The 23,986-nt window shown below is 35.9% G+C and overlaps 2 protein-coding genes across 5 annotated transcripts in view; one reads left to right on the forward strand and one right to left on the reverse strand.

Moving 5' to 3' along the window:
* The window catches only part of c4 (complement component 4), a 94,201-nt gene extending 80,273 nt beyond the window's left edge, over positions 1-13,928 (forward strand). For both annotated transcript variants that reach the window (XM_079608875.1, XM_079608874.1), the window contains exons 8-41: positions 39-144; positions 411-507; positions 619-734; positions 866-1,039; positions 1,192-1,389; positions 1,539-1,730; positions 1,820-1,963; positions 2,127-2,256; positions 2,352-2,429; positions 2,513-2,713; positions 3,164-3,281; positions 3,417-3,487; positions 3,572-3,711; positions 3,880-4,083; positions 4,221-4,275; positions 4,370-4,453; positions 4,744-4,947; positions 5,699-5,774; positions 5,966-6,122; positions 6,206-6,310; positions 6,394-6,562; positions 6,782-6,969; positions 9,201-9,356; positions 9,680-9,739; positions 9,832-9,922; positions 10,186-10,360; positions 10,468-10,555; positions 10,864-10,938; positions 11,142-11,244; positions 11,330-11,419; positions 11,512-11,604; positions 11,701-11,784; positions 12,540-12,684; positions 12,775-13,928. In XM_079608875.1, the coding sequence (XP_079465001.1) occupies positions 39-144; positions 411-507; positions 619-734; positions 866-1,039; positions 1,192-1,389; positions 1,539-1,730; positions 1,820-1,963; positions 2,127-2,256; positions 2,352-2,429; positions 2,513-2,713; positions 3,164-3,281; positions 3,417-3,487; positions 3,572-3,711; positions 3,880-4,083; positions 4,221-4,275; positions 4,370-4,453; positions 4,744-4,947; positions 5,699-5,774; positions 5,966-6,122; positions 6,206-6,310; positions 6,394-6,562; positions 6,782-6,969; positions 9,201-9,356; positions 9,680-9,739; positions 9,832-9,922; positions 10,186-10,360; positions 10,468-10,555; positions 10,864-10,938; positions 11,142-11,244; positions 11,330-11,419; positions 11,512-11,604; positions 11,701-11,784; positions 12,540-12,684; positions 12,775-12,916 (4,309 nt within the window). In that variant the 3' untranslated portion in view covers positions 12,917-13,928. The remainder of the gene's footprint in view (positions 1-38; positions 145-410; positions 508-618; positions 735-865; positions 1,040-1,191; positions 1,390-1,538; positions 1,731-1,819; positions 1,964-2,126; positions 2,257-2,351; positions 2,430-2,512; positions 2,714-3,163; positions 3,282-3,416; positions 3,488-3,571; positions 3,712-3,879; positions 4,084-4,220; positions 4,276-4,369; positions 4,454-4,743; positions 4,948-5,698; positions 5,775-5,965; positions 6,123-6,205; positions 6,311-6,393; positions 6,563-6,781; positions 6,970-9,200; positions 9,357-9,679; positions 9,740-9,831; positions 9,923-10,185; positions 10,361-10,467; positions 10,556-10,863; positions 10,939-11,141; positions 11,245-11,329; positions 11,420-11,511; positions 11,605-11,700; positions 11,785-12,539; positions 12,685-12,774) is intronic.
* The window catches only part of trim3a (tripartite motif containing 3a), a 29,290-nt gene continuing 18,190 nt past the window's right edge, over positions 12,887-23,986 (reverse strand). For all 3 annotated transcript variants that reach the window (XM_079608878.1, XM_079608876.1, XM_079608877.1), the window contains exons 4-14: positions 22,997-23,148; positions 22,544-22,724; positions 22,059-22,406; positions 20,740-21,130; positions 20,230-20,333; positions 19,572-19,739; positions 16,740-16,908; positions 16,579-16,638; positions 16,099-16,169; positions 15,719-15,859; positions 12,887-14,796 (exon numbers count right to left, since the gene is read on the reverse strand). In XM_079608878.1, coding sequence (XP_079465004.1) covers positions 14,644-14,796; positions 15,719-15,859; positions 16,099-16,169; positions 16,579-16,638; positions 16,740-16,908; positions 19,572-19,739; positions 20,230-20,333; positions 20,740-21,130; positions 22,059-22,406; positions 22,544-22,724; positions 22,997-23,148 — 1,938 coding nt within the window. In that variant the 3' untranslated portion in view covers positions 12,887-14,643. The remainder of the gene's footprint in view (positions 14,797-15,718; positions 15,860-16,098; positions 16,170-16,578; positions 16,639-16,739; positions 16,909-19,571; positions 19,740-20,229; positions 20,334-20,739; positions 21,131-22,058; positions 22,407-22,543; positions 22,725-22,996; positions 23,149-23,986) is intronic.

The raw sequence follows: 23,986 nt of genomic DNA on the forward strand, positions 1-23,986 counted from the left end.
ATTTTGCCATGTAACTCATCAGTTTTTGGTGTTTTCAGATATACTTATGGTAAGGGGGTCAACGGGATAGCATATGTTCGATTTGGAATTATTAATGAAATGGGGAATAAGATATATCTCCCAGGCACTGAGCAGCAGATAGCAGTAAGTAAATAACTTTGCAGTAGAAAAAAGCTCAAATGTTTCTGACAATTAAGTCTTTCAGATAATAAAAATAAATTATCTAAAATATATATATATTTCTCTCTCTCTCTCTCTCTCTCTCTCTCTCTCTCTATATATATATATATATATATATATATATATATATATATATATATATATATATATACATATATATATGATGTGTGTGTGTAAAATCTTATCAGTATCTGATTTGGTTTATTTGTTTATATTTTTCTGTTACGTAGGTAAAGGATGGCACTGCAAATACAGAAGTACTCACTGAGGTCTTAAATAGCACTCAAGGCCATCTTTATATTGCAGTCTCGGTTTTGGAAAAAGCAAGTGAGTATAAATGGAATGATTAAATCAGGAATTTATCCTTAGATGGGTATTAAAATATGTTTAATGACTGAATATTATATCACAATTAATATTAGCATTTATTTTATGCAGCTGGCAATCTAGAGGAAGCTGAAAGTTCTTCTGTTAAGATTGTGACATCCCCATATGTTGTTGATCTGTCAAAAACCAAGACATATTTCACCCCGGGTGGCATGTTTTCCATTTTGGTATGTGGCCTAAATAATTTTTTTACTTAAATATGTAATTTTATCCTTCTCTGGCTTTAAAAGATATGTTAGTATCACACCTGCATACACAAATTAATTAAATAATTTTTTGATACTGCATTTTTTTGCAGGCTACTGCAACATATCCAGATGGCCAAAGAGTCCCAAACTTGAAATTTACAGCCACTGTTAGAATAAAAGAATCACCAGAGCCGTTTCTGAGCAAAGAGGGCTGGGGAAATGAAATGGGAGATGTTACCATGTCCTTTCAAATACCACCACAGGCTAAGAATTTAGCTATAACGGTGATATTTCACATGATAATATATATTTATTACCATTCCAAAGTGGCCACAATATACAATTACCTTGTTTTAAATTAGCTGTTAAATCAGCATCAATCAGCATCAGCAGCCTGGACTGGGACTGTCCATTTTATATGGTCCTTATTTTGCAGGTTTTTGCCGAGGGGAGAGACCGGGAGGTAATTCAAAGTGATACAAAGATGACAGCCAGTGCAATAAAAGCTGAAGAATACAGCTATCTTAGTTTGGAAGTGGAGCAACAGTTCCTACAGCCTGGAGAAGACTTGAAAGCCACATTACGGGACATTACACCTCAGGGTTCAGGAAAACCAACTTTTTTTTATTTTATGGTAAGACTAAGAACAATCAGCTTGGATGTCATTTTTTTAATAGATCTTTGCCAGATTTGCTTTATCTTCAATCTAATGTATTTTGTCCATCATTCGTCCATCGTCCATCTAATGTCCATCATTTAAAAAATAAATCATTCCCCAAACAGATTTGGAGTAAAGGACGAATTGTGCAGCTGGGGAGGGTGCCAAGAACTGAAATCACAACAGTCAATGTGAACTTCAATGTGGATATGGTGCCTTCTTTTCGCCTGGTCGCCTACTATTTTACAGGTCTTACACCTGGAAAAATAGTGGCTGACTCTGTGTGGGTCGATGTGAAAGATGTCTGCAAAGGCAAGGTACAGCCGAGATGATTTATCATTCAGAATCTAAATATGATTAAATGTTTTAGAAGCGAGTGTTTCCACATACCGTTTTGTTTGTATAGGTAGAAATTGATCCAATGGCTGAGATAAAACCTGCAACTGAGTTTAAGGTGACGGTCAGAACAGATCCAAAGGCCAAGGTTGCTCTTGCCGCAGTGGACTCAGCTGTTTACATTCTGAACAAAAACAAACTAAGCCTTCAAAAGGTAATGCATTTGGGATTATGTTCTGTATATTATGTACAAAATCAAAACATAATGTTTTTGTGGAGTATCTAGTACTCAATGCTAGTGCACTCCTAAAAAAGTACTGCATGTACCTTTTTAGTATTGCCGCTCACGATGGAGATGATTTGTTTTTTTCCCACAGATGTTTGAGTACATGAACTCGTATGACTTGGCCTGCTCTGTCGGAGGAGGAGAGGACTCCAGTGCTGTTCTGCAGAGAGCTGGGCTAACGTTCATTTGTAACTGTGATCTGGACACCCCTTTACCCCAAAGTAAAATACCTGCTTACAATCTATTTTGTGAAGTATTATTCAAGAACCATAAGAGCATGAAAGTGTGATCAACACAGTTTTTTACTTCTTCTCAGAGCACAAGTGTTACAACTTTAAACCTGAACCTCGTATCAGGAGAGCAGCGGACTATGTTGCAAAATACAATGCAGTCGGTAAGATGCAAAACAACAGTTTGACAACCCTTGATCACATGGTTTGTCTTTTAATCATAGTCAATTGATAATATCATCAACAGTCAACAGCTATACGAACAGCGACAGGAAATGCTGCCTTGATGGTGTAAGGCCAAGCAAACTGCATACGTCCTGTGATGAGCGTCTCAAAAGAGTAAAAGAGTCGGACAGCTGTCGTAAGGCTTTTAAACAATGCTGCGAAGCTGCAAATGAGAGGAGGAAGAGGGATAAATTTGAGAGGAGAAAAACCAGTCTTGGAAGAGGTACAATTTGTCTTGCATAACTTCTCGGAAGGGTTTTCTGTGGATTAGAACCACATGTATTGCACATTTCTACAGTGACTTGTCTTTCTAAATCAAACCAAACAAAGAAGTGAGTGAGAGCAGTGAAGCCAATTTAGTTTATTAGTAATTATTATTATTAGTAGTGTTAATATCCTTAATAATAATGTTAAAATGTTGTCTATATCAATAATTGGCTTCACTGCCACTATAGTTTAAATTATAAAATGTAAAACATATAATTTTTTTTACTGAGGAGTGAAGTCACTTAGTATATATTATTAGTATTATTATTACAATATTGTCAACATTAATAGTCAATTGGCTGCTTACACTTACAATATAAATTATAAAATATAAAATGTATTATTATATTCCTACTGCTACTTTCAAAAGCTGAAATCTACTCTCCTTTTCTGTCTCTCACTGTAGTCACTGACGACACACTGGACGAAATTGTTATTAATGAGGATGCAATCTACCTTCGTGATTATTTCCCACAGTCATGGATGTGGACAGTCATTGAATCAGATAGTAATGGCATTATCAGGTCACCAATTAATCAGACAAATAAATAAATATTATAATGAGTTTGACTATATATATTGATGAATAGAATAAATCACATCATAACATAATTTCTTTATATATGTAAATACTTTTTTTGTCTTTTGTAAACTTTAAGGCATGATGCAGTTTCTCCTGATTCTATAACCACTTGGGAAATACAGGCTGTGGGCATTTCTTCCACAAAAGGTTGCCGTTAACTCACAATCTGCCATTTGGTGTGCTATTTAGATGCTGATCATTTTTCAAAAGGTGTTTATTATTATTATTTAGGATTCTGCATTGCAGAGCCAAAGCCCCTGAAGGTCTTCCAAGACTTCTTTTTGTCCGTCACCCTTCCTTACTCTGTGAAAAGAAATGAACAGCTTCAGGTTAAAGCTGTTGTGTACAATTACAAGCAAGAGAGTTTACAGGTAAATTTAATCCATCTTTATTTCAGGTGCTATTATTTTTAACCAGCCAGCAGTGCATGTGCCTGAAAAATGATTAGTGTGACAAACAGGATTAAAATACTTTGTAGAAACTCCGCAAAACTCTAGTTCCCGTTTAAGGGCTGAGAATGCCATATCATGTCTCCATAGGTAATAGTGAAGATGAATAAGAAGGAAAGTTTGTGCACTGCTGGCGGCAGTGAGGTGAAGGAGGACGTCACGGTTCCTGGTAACTCTGCAGTGGCCGTGTATTTCACCGTGGTGCCCCTTGTTATCGGAAATATCCCCATCACCGTGCTGGCTTACGCCTCAGACACTGCCCAAGATCGAGTAGAAAAGGAGCTCCGTGTGGAGGTAAAGTGTGGCATACCTCGATTTTACTGTGCTTCAGTTCCTGAGAAATTAAAGGTGTTTCTCAAGGGAATGCTCTTGTTTCCTACAAGTAATTCAGCATTCACCCAAAAACTCTCTTTGTAATCCTTCATGTTTAGGGGGAAGGGGAAATCGCCTCTATTGACAGGGAGTTCAACATTGATCCAAAAAAATGTAAGGATCCAGTTTATAAATAGTAGATCTGTTCGTAGGCTTTCCATAACTGCAGTAAACTTTATTATTTATTTATTTTTGTCTATTTATGCAGTGAGGCAATTAGAGATTGATATTCCAGTCCCTGATGATGAGATCCCTGGTGGGACAGACTCAGACGTATTTTTGAGTTTAAAAGGTAAGGTGATATATATATATATATATATATATATATATATATATATATATATATATATATATATATATATATATATATATATATATATATATATATATAAACTCCAGGAAAGTTTTCAGTCCAATGATCGAATAAGTGAATTCCTATTGTGATTGTTTCTGGAGAGCGTGAGCCTGTGTGTGTGCATGTGGATGGATGGATGGATGGATGGATGGATGGATGGATGGATGGATGGATGGATGGATGGATGGAGTGGAGGTACAGTAGATAATGACCTTGTTATTTTCCAGGTGGTGTGATGGGCGAGTCGATAGATAACTGTCTAAACCTGGAGGGTATTAATAAACTCATTCAGCTGCCCACTGGCTGTGCAGAGCAGACTATGGTGATGATGTCTCCTGCTATTCATGCCATGAGGTACCTGGATGCCACCAACCAATGGATATCACTGAAAGCTGAACGAAGAGATGAGGCCCAATCAATGATCCAAACTGGTGCGTAACCATTATGAGATACCTTTAGATGACAAAAAATCAAATAAATATTCGAATAGGTCATATGAGCAGGGCCGTAACTAGGGTATCCAGGTTGTTGCTGTGGGATCTCCTTGGTGGAAAATGCGTCCCCCACAATTTTAATCGGGTTCTTCCTCCTCGATTGAAATCACGTTCCTGGAGTCAGTAAAAAATTGTTTTGAAAGGTTTTTGACAGAAGTCTCCTATGCTCACCAAGGCTGCATTTATTTGATCAAAACTACTGTTTTCTATTTGAATGTGTTATTAAATATAATTTATTAATGTGATGGCAAAGCTGAATTTTCAGCATCATTACTCTAGTCTTCCGTGTCACGTAATCTTTTAGAAATCATTCATATGCTGATTTGCTGCTCAAGAAACTTTTATTATAATTCTCAATGTTGAAAACGTATTTTTTTGTAAACTTTGTTTATTTGAAATATAATCTTTAGTAACATAAAAAATGCCTTTACTCTCACTTTTCTTAAATGTAATGGATCCTTCTTGAATAAAATTATTAATTTCTTTTAAAAAATCGTACTGACCCCAAACGTTTGAACAGTATTGTATCATATATTTGCAATTTGCATATATATGTGAGACAAGAGTTTTTGTTGGGCCCACCATTATACAAAAGTATTAAGTATTAAAATACCTGACAAATGTTAGGATGTTGAAACATACTTAAACCACATACTGTACATCTTTGTTTCAACTTCTTATGTACCAGGTTACACCACAGTCCTGACACACAAGAAAACTGATGGCTCTTACGGAGCCTTTCTGTGGACTCCCAGCAGTATTTGGTACGTTTTTGGTTCCTCTAGCCGTTAGCGCAACGGGTACAGCATGACATAGCAATGCCAAGAATGCTTAAAATTATTTTTTTATATTAACTACAAGAAATCCACACATTATTTAAGATTTTGTTTTTGATATATGTTAGTACAAAGGTGTTTTTTTGTTTTTGTTTTTATTCTATCCAACCTTCATGTAGGCTTACTGCATTTATTGCCAAGGAGCTGACGGAGTCCCGGGACATTATCATTGTGAATGACTTATATATTCAGGATGCCATGTCTTATCTCATTTCCAAACAGAAGAGCAATGGTGCATGGGATGATCCTAATCGCCTCTATGACAGAGGAATGAAGGTACAGCTAAAAGGGTATATTTATTTTATTTATCAATATTGATTGCTAACATTGACTGAAACTAGACGAATATTTGTCCTCAGGGAGGAGTTGGAAAGGCGAAAGATGATGTTCCCCTAACTGCTTTTCTCCTTATATCAATGAACCGTGCTTTGAAAGTCTACGAGCTGGGAAGTGATACAGAACTGGTAACATATTAACTCTAGTGACATCAATTCAATTCAATTCATTATCTACTGAATAAACAATACAAACCTCTGTTTATTTCCAGAGAGCAGCTATTGATAAAGCAAAGTCATATCTAGATGGGCAGTTGGATGCTTTGGAGAGTCCCTATTCGCTTGCCATCACAGCTTATGCCTTGACCTTGCATGACCAACAAAGTGCAGAAGCCCGGCGAGTGCAGAAGAAGCTAAAAGACATTGCTAATTGTGACAACAGTCAGTAATTAAATTATTACCAGCAATTTTACATCTTGAATTCTTTCTCTTAGAACATAATCCACTTAACACATCAGAAGATATTCTTAAAAACTGCATGTCTATATAAATAAAGAATCACAAAAAACAACTTTTTGTAAAAAATGTGGAAAAATTTTTTTTAGCTCAGTTATCAAATTATCCAATCCATGCATCATATTTTCTCTCCTTTCTGCACAGACAAGTGTTTTTGGAATGCCAGAGGTGGCAGAGGCAAATCAGTGGGAAAAGCTGAGGCTGAATCTGTGGAGACCACAGCATATGCTCTACTCACTATGCTGTCAGTGCGTGACATGGAGACGGCTAAACTCGCTGCAAACTGGCTGACAGAGCAGCGCAAATATGGTGGTGGATTCCAGTCCACACAGGTGGGTTGTGGAATTATTTTAACTCTTTCCCCGCTAGCATTTTTTTGTTTTTTTAAAGTTGCCAGCCACTGCGAGCGTTATTGATAATTTTCACAAAAGTCAAGTGTTATGGCCCCAAGAATATCTTGTTGTATGAATAGGCCTATCTGAACATGCAATATATCAAAAGAAAGAACAGACCCTCTGCTTAAAAATAAATAAAAAAAATTTAGAAGAAGCTGGGAAAATAGCGTTTTGTCAAAGACTACATCCAGATCAGATTCAGAAGGATGATCAAAATGATGGAGTAGATCGAGTCCATCAACATCCTTAAAGCTTGCACAGTCCTGGATGGCATAAGTCGACATGGCTTGTCCTGGGTCGACATTTCATTCAGTAGCATTAGGCAGTTTTGATTTATGTGCTGTTTAATGTTGTTGATCGCATTATTTTACATATTATGCATATGATTACATATGACAACCATAGACAGTGACAATGCATGTTTCTGCATTTTCTTCGCATGTGTTTTGATCAAGGGGGTAATCCACCCGACCGGAAACTGAAGCTTCCCCGGGGGCCGCCATTGTAGCAGACCTGCACCTGCTGTTAGCATTCCATTGACTCCCATTCATTTTGCCGTCACTTTGACAGCGAATAACTTTACATCTGAGGTGTCCAAAGACTGCATTTGTCCATTATTTATTTCTAAAGAAACATGACAATGTATAAAAGGCTCCATACCTTGTATCTTACGTTATGACCTTGTAGAAGCAGTTTTTGTAAAAAATAGGCTAACGATTGTGTCATAACCACGCGACTCTCTGTGAAATTACCGTATAGACCCGCGGAGAAGCTCACAAGCAATCGGGGGGGGCGTGGAGGCATAAAGTCAAGGGAAAAGCCCATAGAGAGTGATAAAGTTGCTCCTGCTGCTAGCTCATGGACAGCTAATACTCACGCTCTCCGTCTCTGCGAGATTCGGAAGGGAATGATTCAGATTTCTCTCGGCACAGTTACTAGGAGACTTACGTCACATCTACGTCGTCAAGCTCAGTTTGAGCCTGCGCAGTACGCCTGGCAAGGAAGTGAGTGCTTCTAATGGGCTTCACTTTTCTCCGTTGAAATCTATGGGGTCGCTGTGTCCATCTTATATACCGTTTTGATCAGGAGATTCAGGACTCTTTCAGAAGATGCCATAGCACTCCCTACCGTATAACAGTGAAAAAACGGAAATTTCCGTTACGGAAGCGTTTTCTCACAAACGATTGAAATTTCCGTCAATGGCGGGGAAAAAGTGAACTATAAAATGTTTAAAAGTGACTTTACTCCCAATTCTTAATAGGTTAATTCCTTATAAAACAATATTAAAAAAGTGGTGTAATGCTGTCTTTAGATATATTTATAATGTAAAAAAAAGATTTCTATTTCAAATAAATGCTGTTCTGTTGAGCTTTCTATTCAAAGAGAAAAAAAAATGTCACAGTTTCCACACAAAAAGTGATACATGTTTTCAACATTTATAATATTAATTATAATAATAATAATAAAAAAAAGTTTCTTAAGCATCAAATCAGAATATTACAATAATTTCTGAAGGATCATGTGACAAAGACTGGAGTATTGCTTCAGTTTTGGTACCACAAGAATACTGTAAATTATTTGTTTTATATTTTAAAATAGAAAACAGTTATTGTAAATTATAATATAAAAAAAAATTATGTACCTTTTATTAATTTGTCTGGTTGTAACAGATCCTTAATACACACTCACACACATTGCATTGGACTGTTTCTTGCTAATTAGTTAAAAACTCATAAAATAACTTTGTGTACTCAAATGTGAAACAGCAGTGAGGCATAAGGTTGCAGGTTGAAAGAGTGCTCCATGAACTATTACTAAAGAATATATAACTATTATGACCTTGCCTTGAACGACAGTAGGCAACAAACCTCAAGTTGCTGCACAAGTGCATTTAATACCATAGTAAATGCACATGGGTCATGTACAACCTGCAAAACAAGGGCCATGATGGGGTCACTTCCTTGTCATATGACACTGTTTTTAAAAAGGTTGCATTTTTTTTCAATGACAAGACATATAATTTAATGATTTTTTTAGGCCCAAGACCATGTACATTTTTGGCACATTAGCATTTGTAAAACTTGTCAGCCCAATTTCTTCCACCATTTTTGTTGGTTTTCTAGTTTGCATTAATCCATGTTTTTCTATATATATATATATATACATAGGATACAGTCGTGGCCATTGAGGCTCTGACGAAATACAGCATACTGAACAATGATATAGGAGACCTGAATCTGAGGGTGGAAATGTGCCTTGAAAATGGCCAAAAGCAAGATTTACACTTGACCGAACATAATGCGCTCACCATAGAAGCTGTTAAGGTAAGAAAGATTACTTAAAACAGTAATGGTACTATTCCTAAAAGGTGACTTATTTATCTTCAGCAGATATATGCATATACTTTACATGTAAAAAATAAGCCCCTCCCACTAATTCCATATTCAAGCGACTAGAAAGTAGGTTCATGGCTTTGGTGCAACTAATTTAAAAAAGGAACAAACGTTTTGAAATGTTGTAACATCCAGTTTCAATGGGGAATATAGTGCAGAAAACTCATCAAGTGATTTTCTTGGTCTTTAAATATGTGATAAAGTATGCCATAACGAGTACAAAACCCTCACTATATGTGCACTTGTTTACACAGGTCAGAAATGTTGGTAAAATTACCCTAAATGTTCAGGGAACGGGACGTGGAACATTAGCAGTAAGATTTATTTTTTTTCCTCCAATTTACATTGTTGATGATCTATGATGTTTCAGTTAATGCTATTTTCAATGACTTTTTGCTCATTACAGGTTGTGCAGACATACAGAACTATGAAGAAGGATGAATCATATTGTGATCTTTTTCACCTTAGCGTTACAGTGGAAGGAGAGCTGGAATACAGTACGTAATATATAATGCGACAGCCGCTGTTGTTGTAGGTCACTCAGAGTAAGAAAAAAAATAAAATAAATGTATACACACAATTCAATTATAAGTATAAATGTTTTATTCAACCAGACAGGATGTTAAAAACTTTACATTCAATTAAAGTTGCACATATCTATTTAGGTGAGGGTGATCTTAGGAGGAGGAGTTACAAACATCATCTAATAATAATTTAGATTAGGTATCATATGACTTAAAGTCAATATACTCTTCTCTAGAAATGTACAACAAGGAAGAAACGTTTGATGATTATTACAACTACGAAGCCGAGGAGGATCAAAAAGATGAGCCCATGAGCAGCATAGAATGGTTTGATCTTCGCAGCCGCAGAAAAAGACACATCTCAGAAGAGCCAAAGAAAGAGAGTTCACTCATATACACAGTGTGTGTGGGGTGAGCACAGTAAAACATCTTTTTATGCACTTCAAAATGATTGATTTGTTATATAAATGTTCAGCAGAATTGTTTGGCCTATTTTTTTCTCCTCTGTCCTCACACAGCTTGAAAAAGAACAATTCTGTTGGCATGGTCATGGTGGACATCTCACTCCTAAGTGGACTGATGCCAAACATCAAGGATTTGGAACATGTGCATATGCATTTATTATTTTTATTATTATTACATGTAGTTATCAAAAATACAATATATTTATATGACTTGTTAGTATTCTGTTAGTACAATGTAAGTATTAATATTATTTACCATTTCAATGGTATCAATAAGCATTACGTAAAAACAATTATAAACATTAATACAATAAAAAAACTAAGCACCATATTTCTGGAAGTTTTCTGTAATTTCCTGACTTTGTTCTGTTACAAATAATACAAATACTATGTGATATAAAATATGTATTTTTTTTCTAATAATTAATTTCAATAATTTCCCCCCCACAGAATGTAAAGGGCTCAGAGAGGTACAATGATCACTACGAAACGCACCATAATAAAGTCTTTCTTTATTTTGCGAAGGTTTGGAAGAGTTTCTATTCAAGAATCCTGCATGCATTTTAAATAGTTTCTTTTTGATGTATGTTTTGCAACTTTTTTTGTTGTTGTTGCTGAATTTGAACATACATGTCATTGAGTTAAATTGGCTCCACTTTTATTCATCAGTACTTATGCAACAGAACCAGCAGACACGAATAAGTTGATTACATGGTTCATGTCAACAGATCACCGAAACCGAGGAGTGTCTTCAGTTTGGTGCTGACCAGGTCGTTCCCATGGGCCTTGTCCAACCTGCTTCTGCTGTCATCTATGACTATTACAGTCCAGGTCATCAAACGCTATGAACAGAACACTTGATTGACAACACTTTTGAGTATGAACACTGACTAATGCTATTCAATGTGTTAAACAGAAAAGAGATGTGGCATCTTCTATACAGCCCCTCAGAAAAGCCCAATGATCTCCAAACTGTGTAATGGGGATGTGTGTACATGTGCAGAAGGTGGGAAAAACTGTAGTGTACTGTGATTATATTTGAACACACGGGCCACAAATGCATAAGTGAAAGCCAGATGTACATTTCACACTTTTCAGGCGGTTGTCCAAATCTGAAAGTGACCTTCAGCAAGGACATGAAAGATAACACCCGGAGCAGATATGCATGCTACGATCCTGTCGTTGACTACGGTGAGAAACTAAAGTCAGATAATGTACAAATACTGTATGTTGCCAAGCCTTAACACTATACTAACTTATATTTGAAATGTGTTCTCTTTTCCATAGTCTATGTGATTAAAATGATCAACTCAAGCAGAGATGAAGTGTTTATGCACTATACCACATTAATCACTGATGTTCTTCAGATTGGTAAGTTTGGTCCTCAGTATTTTTAAATTTAAAACTAAACAAGTTGTAATTACTGTAGGTTCTGCAGGTTGATTCAAGTTATAACTATTAGTTATTGTAGCCTATGGCTGTTTTGAATACTTGGTTTTGATTGGTGAATCGCGCCATCCACTGGTAAATTCACTCAAAATTATGTTAAAAAAATGGCCGTCATGACGAGTATCCTAGTAAACATAGTCGGTTGTGTCTTAAATGAACGAAGTTGAGAAAGAAAATGCACGTGTACAGAATGTATTAGTATAATTGGATCTGTGCATGTGGTCTTAAAGTGACAGCAGCCTAATATACCTGCAGCTATCTGCTCTGCAGCCTCTGTAACTTTAATAAGGTTTCATTTATACAGTGAAGACTATGCAGTGTTATTTTACATTTGATAAGCCTACTTTATACAATTTCTGTGAAAATTGGGAATTTCACTGGTATCTAAAATTTTGGTGTCATAACTAAAATATAATAAAAAAACAGCCTTTGGCAGGTGTAGCAAAAAGTTAGTTTTAGGCCCTGGTTGTAATGGCCTAATTCAATTAATTCAACCAACATCTCTTGTCCACAAACCCTGACCTGACCCGACCTATTTTGTGATAATTGTCGACTGACCGTGCGTACATACTTCAAGTAATAGATTCTGCAAAGTTCATAATACCTAATAACGTAGAACCTTATTGTAAATTGTTACCGCAATAAATAATATATCAACACAACCTTTCTTGTTAAAGGAATGGACTCTGGTATCCAGAAAGATGTCACGCGCCAGATGATACTGCGCTTATCTTGTGATAAAATGGAGCTGAGTAATGAAGCACAATATCTGTTCATGGGTCAGAACAACGCAATCTCAGTTCTGAATAACGATGGACAACAGTAAGCTTTGAAATCTGAAGTTTATTGAAAAGACAAAAATGCAAAGTGTTTTTTGATTCATAAAACATTGTTCTTCTATTGTTTCTGAAGTTTCAGGTATGTGCTGAACAGTGACTTTTGGATCGAGAAGATACCAGAAGAAAAGAAATGCAAGGCAACCTCAAGTCGCTCTGCCTGCTCTCATCTGAATGAATTTATCAAGAATCACCCCATTAAACGCTGTGATATTTAGAAAACATAACGGAGATGGTAAAATAACCACTTAAAACATAATTATTTGGCTCTGTAAATCATGTGCTTTTATTTCTAGTGCATATACTGACATATAAAGAGACTGTTACAGTTGTTTGGTACATTGGAAAATAGAGTCAAGCATTTCAATTCAGTTTTCCGTGTGTGTTGGCAATACAGTAGATTCACGTCATCTTTCATTCTGATACATAGAGGGAAGTCAAATGGAATAAATTTATAACGATAATTCCAGATATTATCTCTTTGACACTTGATCTTCAGCTTTTCAGTATTACAACACCATAAAACAAGGGTCCTCTTTTTATGGGTATTTTTAGAAATGCTACATTTCAATATTCAAGAGTGCATTATTGCAGTTTAAATAAAATGCTTCATGTGTTGTGGTTATACACTGTACAGCTGTATTATGGAATACTGTATTTAGTGGTTTAAACAATGTTTTCAATGTTATCGCTTGCACTCGTTCATAACTCCATATAAAGTACAGATGATGTCCTGATTGTGAATTCATTGCTTTTGTGAACGTCGTGGTGTAACATCTGGGCCAAAATGATTAAACTGTCAATGCAGTAAATAATAATATTTTTTTTTTTTACATTTTTCATTCATTTTCCTACATTCATAGAAAACAAGCAATAAATCAAAATAAAAAACAGTAGTAAATGCTTCAGTAATACAGTAAACTATGGCAAGTACCCTGCAAATTGTTCTTCCATGAATTTGGCAACTTAAAATGCAGCAGTGGCTGTGTGATTTAATTTCCCCTTATTGTTTTATGTTCATATTTCCATTGTCTTGATATGACAGATTCCCTTTGATGTGGTGACTATCATGTGCATGAGAAAAAAACTGTTGTAGTTCACTAGACATTAGCTTTGTACACCTTGTGAAAACCACTGAAGGCGGCAGATAAACAAAACACTTCAACTTAGAAAAATAACTTGTACATTATACCATTGTGTACAAAATAAATAAACTTGCTTTATAACCTTTTTACGTGAATACAAAGCATGCAATATGTCAATTGTGCTGTTGTGGTCAGTGATATGTAGCAAGCCCAAGTCGCATTTAAAATCAGAGGCACGATGAACCTACAAGCAGTTCTAGTAAAGCCAGTAAAGCACATTGACAGCTGGGTTACTGTAATATTGAGCTTTAGCGCACTAAGAGAGTGGATCTCAAAATAAGATATTACAGCAAATCAATGGCGATCAAATGTACACCATATGATACAAATACGTACACATGTACAGCTAGTCAATGCACAAAAGGCCAGTTCGATGTGAGAATTTTGAGCTCCATCCACAGGTCATTCTTAAGCTGTTGCATTAATGATTTGCCAAGAAAACATTTATTGACGGCCATTTTATTCCCTGCAATTCTTGTTAAATTTAACAGAGGGGTTTGTTAAGCAGTTTTAAGTTTTGCATGAAAGATTTTGTAAAAAGCACAAATATAGCTGCCCTCTCGGTCACTGTTACATACACAGCGCCTGTTATTACTTGCTAGGGTTCAATATACAGTACATTCATTTAGGAAATGACTCTTAACACAAATTGATCAAATAGAGATGCAACATTCATGAAGCCCTGGGTGTGTTCACATCAACATCAGTCAAATGGCTGGAAATTTATGTGCAGAGACTTGTGCAAAGGAAAACATGAAATGCCAAAGACCTTACAGTATATTTGTTATCACGGCGAGTCTTTACTGCAGGTATCGGTATACTTTAAAGCAGTGGTTTCCAGAGTCTGCCACGGCCACGTGACCATCTGACGTGAGAGCCAGACCCTGCGGACCGTACAAAGGATCCGCCGTCGTGTTGATGTACGACAGAAAAGAGCCAGAACTGTCAAACACCTACATGACAACAAATATGTACCGGTAGTTTGAATAGATTGTATAATAATAATTATAATATATATACATACACAAAATACAATTATACAAATAAATCAGGGCTAGGTCGTTGAAAGAAAAAGCAAATCGTTTTTTAAATAAAACAATAACTAAAAAAAAAAAATATATATATATATATATATATATATATATATAATTATGTGGTAACACTTTACCATAAGGTCTTGCTAACTTAACTAACATGAACTAACATTGAGCAATATATTCTTACATTTATTAACTTTTGTTAATGTTAGTTCACAGTGCAGCTAACAGATACAACTTTCGATCTTAAAATGTATTTGTAAATTTTAAGAATAACATTAAGATTAATAAATGCTATAGAAGTATTGTTCATTGCTACTAGTTCATGTTAATAAATGTAACCTTATTGTAAAGTGTTACCAGTTATAATATATAAAATAAATTACAATAAATGAAAATACAATAAACATATAATCGCATTATTAAATGAAATATTGCATTATAAAAAAAAAATATATATATATATATATATATATATATATATATTTTTTTTTTTTTTTTTTTTTTTTTTGGCTAAAAGTAATTGCAAATACGTCTCCGAAAAGTAAAACTGTTTATTTTTATTAAAAAATTTATATTTAGTTATTTAGAATTTAGTTCTGAGGAAAGATCTATAATAATTTGAATGTTTGCAGATGCTGTTTGATATTTTATCTAATGCAATAAAATTCACAAATTTGGAATTCTGTCTTAAGTGTGTAAATACTTCGGTCATTATATAGAAACAGTCAAGTTTCCATATACTTTTATGACAAAAAATGATGAATTGGCCCAAACTATAACTATTATAAATTATATTAAATGTGAAGATAAAAAATCAGAGTGCTCCATAGCCTACCTGTATCCTACTGTTCCCCCAGTCTGCCACAATAATATTCCCATTGCCATCAACAGCCACACCAGTGGGAGCGTTGAACTGGCCGTTCCCTTCTCCATGCGATCCAAATTTAAACAGGAACTCTCCATCAGCATTGTAAACCTGCAAGAAGTCGTAAATCAAACAATCCATGTTAAATACAGAGGGAAAAAAGCCCACAAAAAAGCAAACAATGTTAAGAAATGTGCATCAAAACAAGCATCTTTTAATTTGCAAAAGTTGAAATGTCCTTAATTAGAGGCAGAACATAAAAACAGACCGCAGACATGGTTAGATTTGGATGAATACATGTTATGGCATTTGGAACAATTTATGCAATAAAAGGGAAGAGCTCAGCATACCTTAACAGAATGATTGTGAAAGTCTGTCACAACAATTTCATTCTTGTTGTTTATAGCCACAAAATGGGGACCTTATGGGCATAGAAGGAGAGAGAGAGAAAGAGAGAGAGAGAGTTACTGTTACATTCAGAAGATGTTGTTTTGTTTCTAAGAAAGTCTGGCAGCATAGAGAACACTTGATTTATGAAACCCACACACACACACACACACACACACACACACACACACACACACACACACACACACACACACACACACACACACACACACACACACACACACACACACACACACACACACACACACACACACACAAAACATTTCTCTCAGCATTGATCTCTTTATGTGGATAATCAATTATCTTACAAAGCTTTCATCGTTTTCTGTTTTTCTGTTTTAAAATGACCTCTTTCAATAATCAATAATACAATCTACAACAAGAAATAGTTCATCTAAAAATAAAAAAAGGTGAATACGCACTGAAGGCAGGGCCAGATTTACTCTGCTTTGGCTCAGTTGGTGTATTCGGAGTAGTTTTGTCTGCAGAGAAACAGGAAGATTAAAAGTTTGATCTGGCCATGAATGAAATGCTCAAGACCAGTGCAGTAGCACAAGAACCATGACAAAATAAGAGACATCACCTGCAAATTGCCTCTCTGATGTTCCTTTGGCACCAAATTTGGTCACCAGTTTGCCGTTGGATTGGAAAATAAAGACACAGCAGGCCTTGTTGTCTGCTGTGATAATATGACCATTCTTATCCACAGCCACTCCTTTAGGACCCATCAGCCGACCTGCACCGATTTTATTCTGCCAGAAAGCCAAGTAAAACACATTAGCACTCGATTAGCAACTAATTCATCAAATCACTGTGGTAGACATTTATAGAATACCACAAGCAACATAAATCAGTACAAATCTGATGCTTGGAATAGTGAGCTTATAATAATAATAATAATACTTTTTAATTAGAGATTTACGATAGTTTTAAAGGATTTTTAGATTGAATTTTACTCATCAATTTAAAATGTAATAATTATTCAACCATGACCATTATTCTGTTTATTTAATCATATACTTATTCTTGTCACTTTAGATTTTTCCCATAATCACATGTTAAAAAGGTCCTATTATGCCCTTTAACAAGTCTTGTTTTTGTGGTGTACTTGAATATACTTCATGCTTGATTATTCAAAATCCGCTTTATTTTTCACATATTTTACATTATTACAGCACCTCTCTCCCTAGCCTGGCTCAAACACGCCAATTTCGATGAAGCCCCTCCTTCCGAAATATGAAATGTGCTGTGATTGGTTAGCTGGCCCAGTGTGTTGTGATTGGCACCGCTTAGCACATGTTCAGGAAATGTCCCGCCCCTCCATAACGGCGAGTTCTGCTCTGGTGTAAATGTTACGCATGGCGTCAATTTCAAACCAATTCGAGCCCGATTCAGACCCTGACAATGTTAACAAACATGAGGATCGTCCAGAACGGATTTCATGCACGGACTTTGCAAGCACGGATTTCACAGGACGTTTCAGAGTGGTATGTTTTTTGTAATTTCCTTATACATTATAGGTACGATGTTATCCACCAACTAAGGTAATACAAACACTAATCGATCACAAAACCATGGCAAATTTTCATAAGGAGCAGTGAACCGTCTTACAAAAGCAAGCGCTTTTCAGCAGAGATTGTGTCAACTGGACTCTCCCCTGTGAAGGCCTCATCGACACGACAGCAAGTGGCACTGCTCAGCAAACCCGTCTCCACACCGGCGTGACTCCGATCGAATATTCTGATTGTTCCAAACCAATCTGACTTCTGACCTGTAATGCTGCCTGAATCATAATCATACACTGTTCGTTCATTGGCCAGAGGAGAACTGGTTTCCCGACTGAGCCTGGTTTCTCCCAAGTTTTTTTTTCTCCATTCTGCCACCTGATGGAGTTTTGGTTCCTTGCCACTGTCGCCTTTTTCCACCTTTGTTGCCATTGGCTTGGCTTGGCTTGCTTAGTATTCAACAATAATATTGATCTGCCTGCATTGACACTATTATACAAGAACTGAACTGAACTGAACGATGAAATCAAAGTTTACTCCAGAGCGGCTATATATATAAATAAACTAAATTAATAACTTTTTTTTAAACAAAAATGAAACATGACTGAACTTACTTAAGATGGACTGTGACGCTATATTCTTCTGGATACAAACTTTTTTGGATTATATTCCTGTTTTCTCTGTAAAGCTGCTTTGAAACAATCTGTATTGTAAAAAGCGCTATATAAATAAATGTGACTTGACTTGACCAAAGCAACAGAAATCAAGCTGTTCTCCATAAAATGTGTAGCGCACAGATAAACGTTGGGGTTATAATGTTCAGGAACAGTGTTTAAAATAAGTTAACCACTCTAAGTTTGTCACTTACTTCTGTAATGCAGCATCTTTGTGTATTATTTAAATGTGTAACATTGTGACTTCATAAGATCCAGGAAAAAAAACTTTGTAGTCCAAACGAGTTGTTCGTTGTAGTTCTTGGAAAGTTAATTCTGTTAAAGGGTAACTAAACCCCTGGTCCGAGCCTAACTCCACCCGCTGGCAATATTTGAAAAACGCTGGAAAACTGGGCAGAGGCCAGCGGAGACAGGGGGGACAAACCGAGGGCAAAAAAATACATGAATGGTGTTATCGTTTACAATTGCAGTCTTATATTCAGTCATTTTAGAGATTTTAAAATGTTTATAAATAATATCAGAGACATGAATATTCTCTCAAAGCAAAGAATATCCCCTCTGCAAAGCAAGCTCGTGCTGGGGGCGTGGGTAGTGAGCCGTTGGCAGAGCCATCATACTTCACACGGCACCACAACTTCCAATAGGAAAATTCAACTGCAGTCGCCACCGTTCAACCTGAAGAGGGCAGCACTCAGGCGCTTTTACACCATATATTGTAGAACTAAAACACTTTATACCCAAAGGTCAAAACATTTACTCGAATCAATGAACAACACTAATAAAGTCTTACAGATTATTAACAAAAAAAAGTTGTTTCAGGGTTTAGTTACCCTTTAAATTAAATATCTCCATTTGGAGTGGACTTTGAGCTTTGTAACATTACACACTATAAGTTGAAAAAGTGTAAAAGCATAATAGGACTAATGAGGAGGGCGTCTAGAATGTGTGTAAAATACATGTTTTTTTTTTTTGTATTGTACGTTTTTAATGTTCAAAAACGATGATGAATGAAATCAGTTTATATTTTATTTTATTGTTAAATTATATGAAATTTTAAAATCCAAACATTTATTTTCTATGATTTCTAGTTTTATTTTATAATTTTACAAAGTTAATAATGAATTACAGTATTTTATTGTAATTGTAATGCATTTTATATTTAATGTATTTAATTATTTTTTATATTAATAATTTGCTAACAATCAAAACTGCAATCATAAAAGAAATGCAACTTACCTTAAACTTGCCGTCGGGGGAGAAGATGTTGAGCCATCTGTTGTCATAGTCGGCCACAATAATGTCGCCATTCATGTCAACTGCAACACCAGTGGGGCGCTGGAGCTGGCCAGGGGAGCGACCTCGGACCCCGAACTTCAATTTGAATTGACCCTCATTGGAGAACACCTATAAGATTACAGAATACACCAAAAGTGATTTTGGCTACACAGTCCACATTTATTCATATCTTTACTTGTTAAAGGATTAGTTCACTTTCAAATATAAATGTCCTGATAATTTACTCACCCCCATGTCATCCAAGATGTCCATGTCTTTCTTTCTTCAGTCGAAAAAGAAATTAAGGTTTTTGAGGAAAACATTCCAGGATTTTTCTCCATATAATGGACTTCAATGGCAACCAGCGGTAAGATAATAGATAAGACCCTGTGTCTCGGCTGGGATCGTGTCGAGTCTTTGAAGCTGCATTGAGACTGACATTTGAACCTTCAAACTGTTGGTTGCCATTGAAGTCCATTATATGGAGAAATGTTTTCCTCAAAAACCTCAATTTCTTTTCGACTGAAGAAAGAAAGATATGGACAGCAAATTATCAGGAATTTTTTATTTGAAAGTGAACTACTCCTTTAAAGGTGGCCGACAGGCTGCTTAGTGTCACCTGTATGCACTGGTTGTTGCTGTCGGCTACTACGATTCGTCCGTTGCTGGTGGTAGAGATGCCCTGCAGGTTGGAGAACTCCCCCCGCTCTCGCCCCCGCGTCCCTGTCACATCAAATAAGAGCTGAGCTGACACATTCTGACGCAGGCCAACAATAAAGCACAATGCAGAAATGACCTTTTCATCTTTACAGATGAACTGTTTCCTTTGCCATGTCCCTTTAGGGGCTCCGTAGATTCACAGTGCAAGTATTTTCCGTTTCAAAAATGTGTGACATTGAAAATTCCATGACTTTTAAGATTATATATATTTCCATGGCTGGAATCTCATTTAGTACCAAACAAAAGTTGGAATTATATTTAGTTTAAACCTTCACATACCAAAATATATTACAAACTGTACTTTTAAAGTATATGTACAATCTGAAATGTATCATAAATATGTATTATTGGATTTCAGGATACAATCTGATGTAAAGATGTAAAATAAAACGCCCTACTCTTAACTCACCCACTCTAAAGATGAGTTCATCCTCTATGGGATTCTCCTTCTTCTTCGTTGTACTGTACATACTTGAGGGTCTGCGCACCGCCTTCTGGCGCACATGTCCTCCAGCCCCTCCGCCTGCTCCGGGAGACTTCACGCGCCTCTTCACGTCGTCGGGCGACTGCGGGGCGTCGCAGAGTTTAATGGCTCGCAGGCGAAAGGGGCTGCCCCTCACAGGCTGCCCGTAGAGCAGGACGGAGAAGGAGAACTCGCCCTCTGAGCGGAGCGTGTAGCCGATCTCGTAGGTGCCGTTCTTGTTGTCTGTTATGTCTGTTTGGGTGACGGTTGCATCCGGACCGCCGATCTGAACCCTCAGTGCAGCATTTCCAGTCTTTACTAGCTCGCCGTCTTTGTCCTAGGGAAGGCAGTTGAAGACTTATGCTACGAAGTACGAAACTAAATCGGCCTACAGCATTTATTAGGACAGTCCCTCTGAAACAACATGTGGTTTGTGCTTTGCTCATTTTATTAGATCAAACCTACAGCAACATGCATTTTCTGTAAAGCTGCTTTGAAACAATATGTAATGTGAAAAGCGCTATACAAATAAATTTGAACTGAAATGATTTCATTTTGGCAGATAATGGAGATTTAAAGATTAGACATTAATCATATTTTTTATAATATATACATCATTCTTTAAAAAAAAAAAAGTAAATTCTAAAAACAAATAAATTTAAAAAGTATATATATATATATATATATATATTTATATAAAGTAATTTACATAATGAATGGTTAAATTATTATTTCAAATATTATATTTAGATATTATAAATAATGATGTATTTTCATAAAGATATTTAATTTTTAAATAGTTTTTAAATAATAAACAATTTGTCAATAATAAATAAATATTTAATACATTTAAAATATATATATTTTTTTTTTACAATAAATAAACATTCAAATGAAATAAAAAATCATTACTTTATGATTACTTAATTTTTTACTTTATATTTAAATTTCTATCATTCATTTTAAATGTATTATACTATTGTTTAATTTATTATTGATTATTTATGCATCAGACAAAACTTTTATCACTGCAATTCTAATTAAGACTAACTACATAAGCGTCTTATTCACAAATGAAATGCAACACTGGCTGATTTATGAATCTATCACAATGTAATAGAGACTTTCGAAGGAGGCTGTTTTTGAACAATGGAGCAGTGTAAATTATATTGGACACAACAGCAGACCCCCTTGGTTTTTCAATAAAAGGTTAAGTTACAGAATGCTTACAAACAGAACTCAAACACAAGATTGACACTCCTAACCTTTGTGGTCACTGTAACAGTGGTGTTTTGCCCGACAACAGCATGTCTGAGACCCTCTCCAGTCGCCACGCTGGTGTGGCCCACAGCGCTGGTGGTGAGCAGGACTCCCAGGTTCTGTATGGAGCGACGCAGCCCCTCTGTCTCCACCTGACAGTCCAGGTGTCCGTTCTCATGGGGCTGCTCAGGGAAAGCGTGGCGGGCGAGAACGCCCATCCGCTCTCCCATCTGCTTCTGCACCAGGAGCACCTCAGTGGGGGTGCCGTGGTTCAGCGCCTGCTCTGTGAAGCTGCAACTGCTCTGGATGTTCTCCTTCCCTTGCAGTAATGCAGTGAGTTGGGTCTGCAGCACCTGCAGCAAAAGTCGATATAATTACAATTGTGCATCCACATAATAGCGTATGGGTTTGAAATTATGTGAGGGTGAGAAAATAATGACAGAATTGTAATTTTTGGGTGAACTATGCTTTTGAGGAGTAAGCTTTTCACCTTCTGCTTGGTGCTGCAGATGTTCTCCAGGTCAGTGATGAGGGCAGTCTTGCGCTGGGTCAGTGCTTTCTCTAGTTCCTCGAATGTATTGCTGATCTCGCTCACTGCCTCATTCTTCCTGTCTGTGAGCTGCCTGGAGATCTCATTTACCAGCTCTATAGCTACAGTCAGCTGAGGAAGCCTGCAGATGCAGAATGAGGACAATGTTCAGCCAAACTTTCCATAAGGAGGTCATAGTGTGACTCCAGCAGTTGCAAACACAGCAGATACTACATAAAACATGTTTAAAAATAAAACAAGATTGTAGTATTTTATTATGTCATTTATTCCCATTTAAATAACTGAGCTTTAAACCTAAAGAATGATTCAGTGTATAAAGAATGGGTTAAAATGAGCTGCAAATTACTGGCTCAGATAAACAGCGAGCTTCATATTATTTCTGGCTGCGGTAACCTGTTGCGGATTGCATCCAGCTGGTTCTTCAGCGCGCCCTTGTGCTGCTCCAGAACATCCCGCAGTGGAACGGTCACATGTTCTCTGTGCTCTCCCTCTGTGCACTCCAAACACATGGCCGTTTCACAAGACTCGCAGTAAAACTCCATGACCTGCAGAGGGCGGTAAAAACTCATTGAAATGCTGAACACTGAAGGGAAGAGACTGAAATAAAAAATACAATTAAATATTAGCTTAAGCAAAATAAAATATAAATATTAGCTGAAACATGCAGAAATAAAATAAAATATAAATGTCAGATTATAAAACTTACATTTAAAAAACTTTGCCAATTAGAAATATTGCACTAACAAATAAATAGGTTTAAATTGAAGTACTAAAATTATTAAAATACAATTGTATTACACTTAAATACAAATATATATTTAAAACAATAAAAATGACAAAAGCACATAACAAAATTATTAAATTTAAACTAAAATGAAAAAGAAAACTGAAAATAGTAAAATTGTACATAAAAACAACTTATAAATAAATGTATCTATTGTTGGTATAATAATTAAATGATTAATAATTAAATATAATAATTTAATTTGGTCAAATAAAGTTGAAATAATAATAATAATACTATAGTATATATATATATATATATATATATATATATATAAAATGACAATTTTTAATAAATATTTTGAAATTCAAATACTATAACAGTATATAAATAAGACAAAAATAGCACTTCTGCTAAATAATAATTAGGTTGATATATTCATAAGGACATAACTACAAATTATAATAATTACAACCTAAAGGCTGCAAATGTCCCAATACTTGTACCATCTACTTGGTCAAATGTATATATTTTTCCTATCAGCAGCAAAGTATGTACATTTAGTTCATAGTAGGAGGCCACTGCACTACTCCCATCTGTACTGGCCTGTCAGTATGTGTGGGTGCTTCAGGGTTTTTCCTGGCTCAAAATGAGGCGGA

Source organism: Phoxinus phoxinus (assembly GCF_949152265.1).
Source record: "Phoxinus phoxinus genome assembly, chromosome: 4".
NCBI lineage: Eukaryota > Metazoa > Chordata > Actinopteri > Cypriniformes > Leuciscidae > Phoxinus > Phoxinus phoxinus.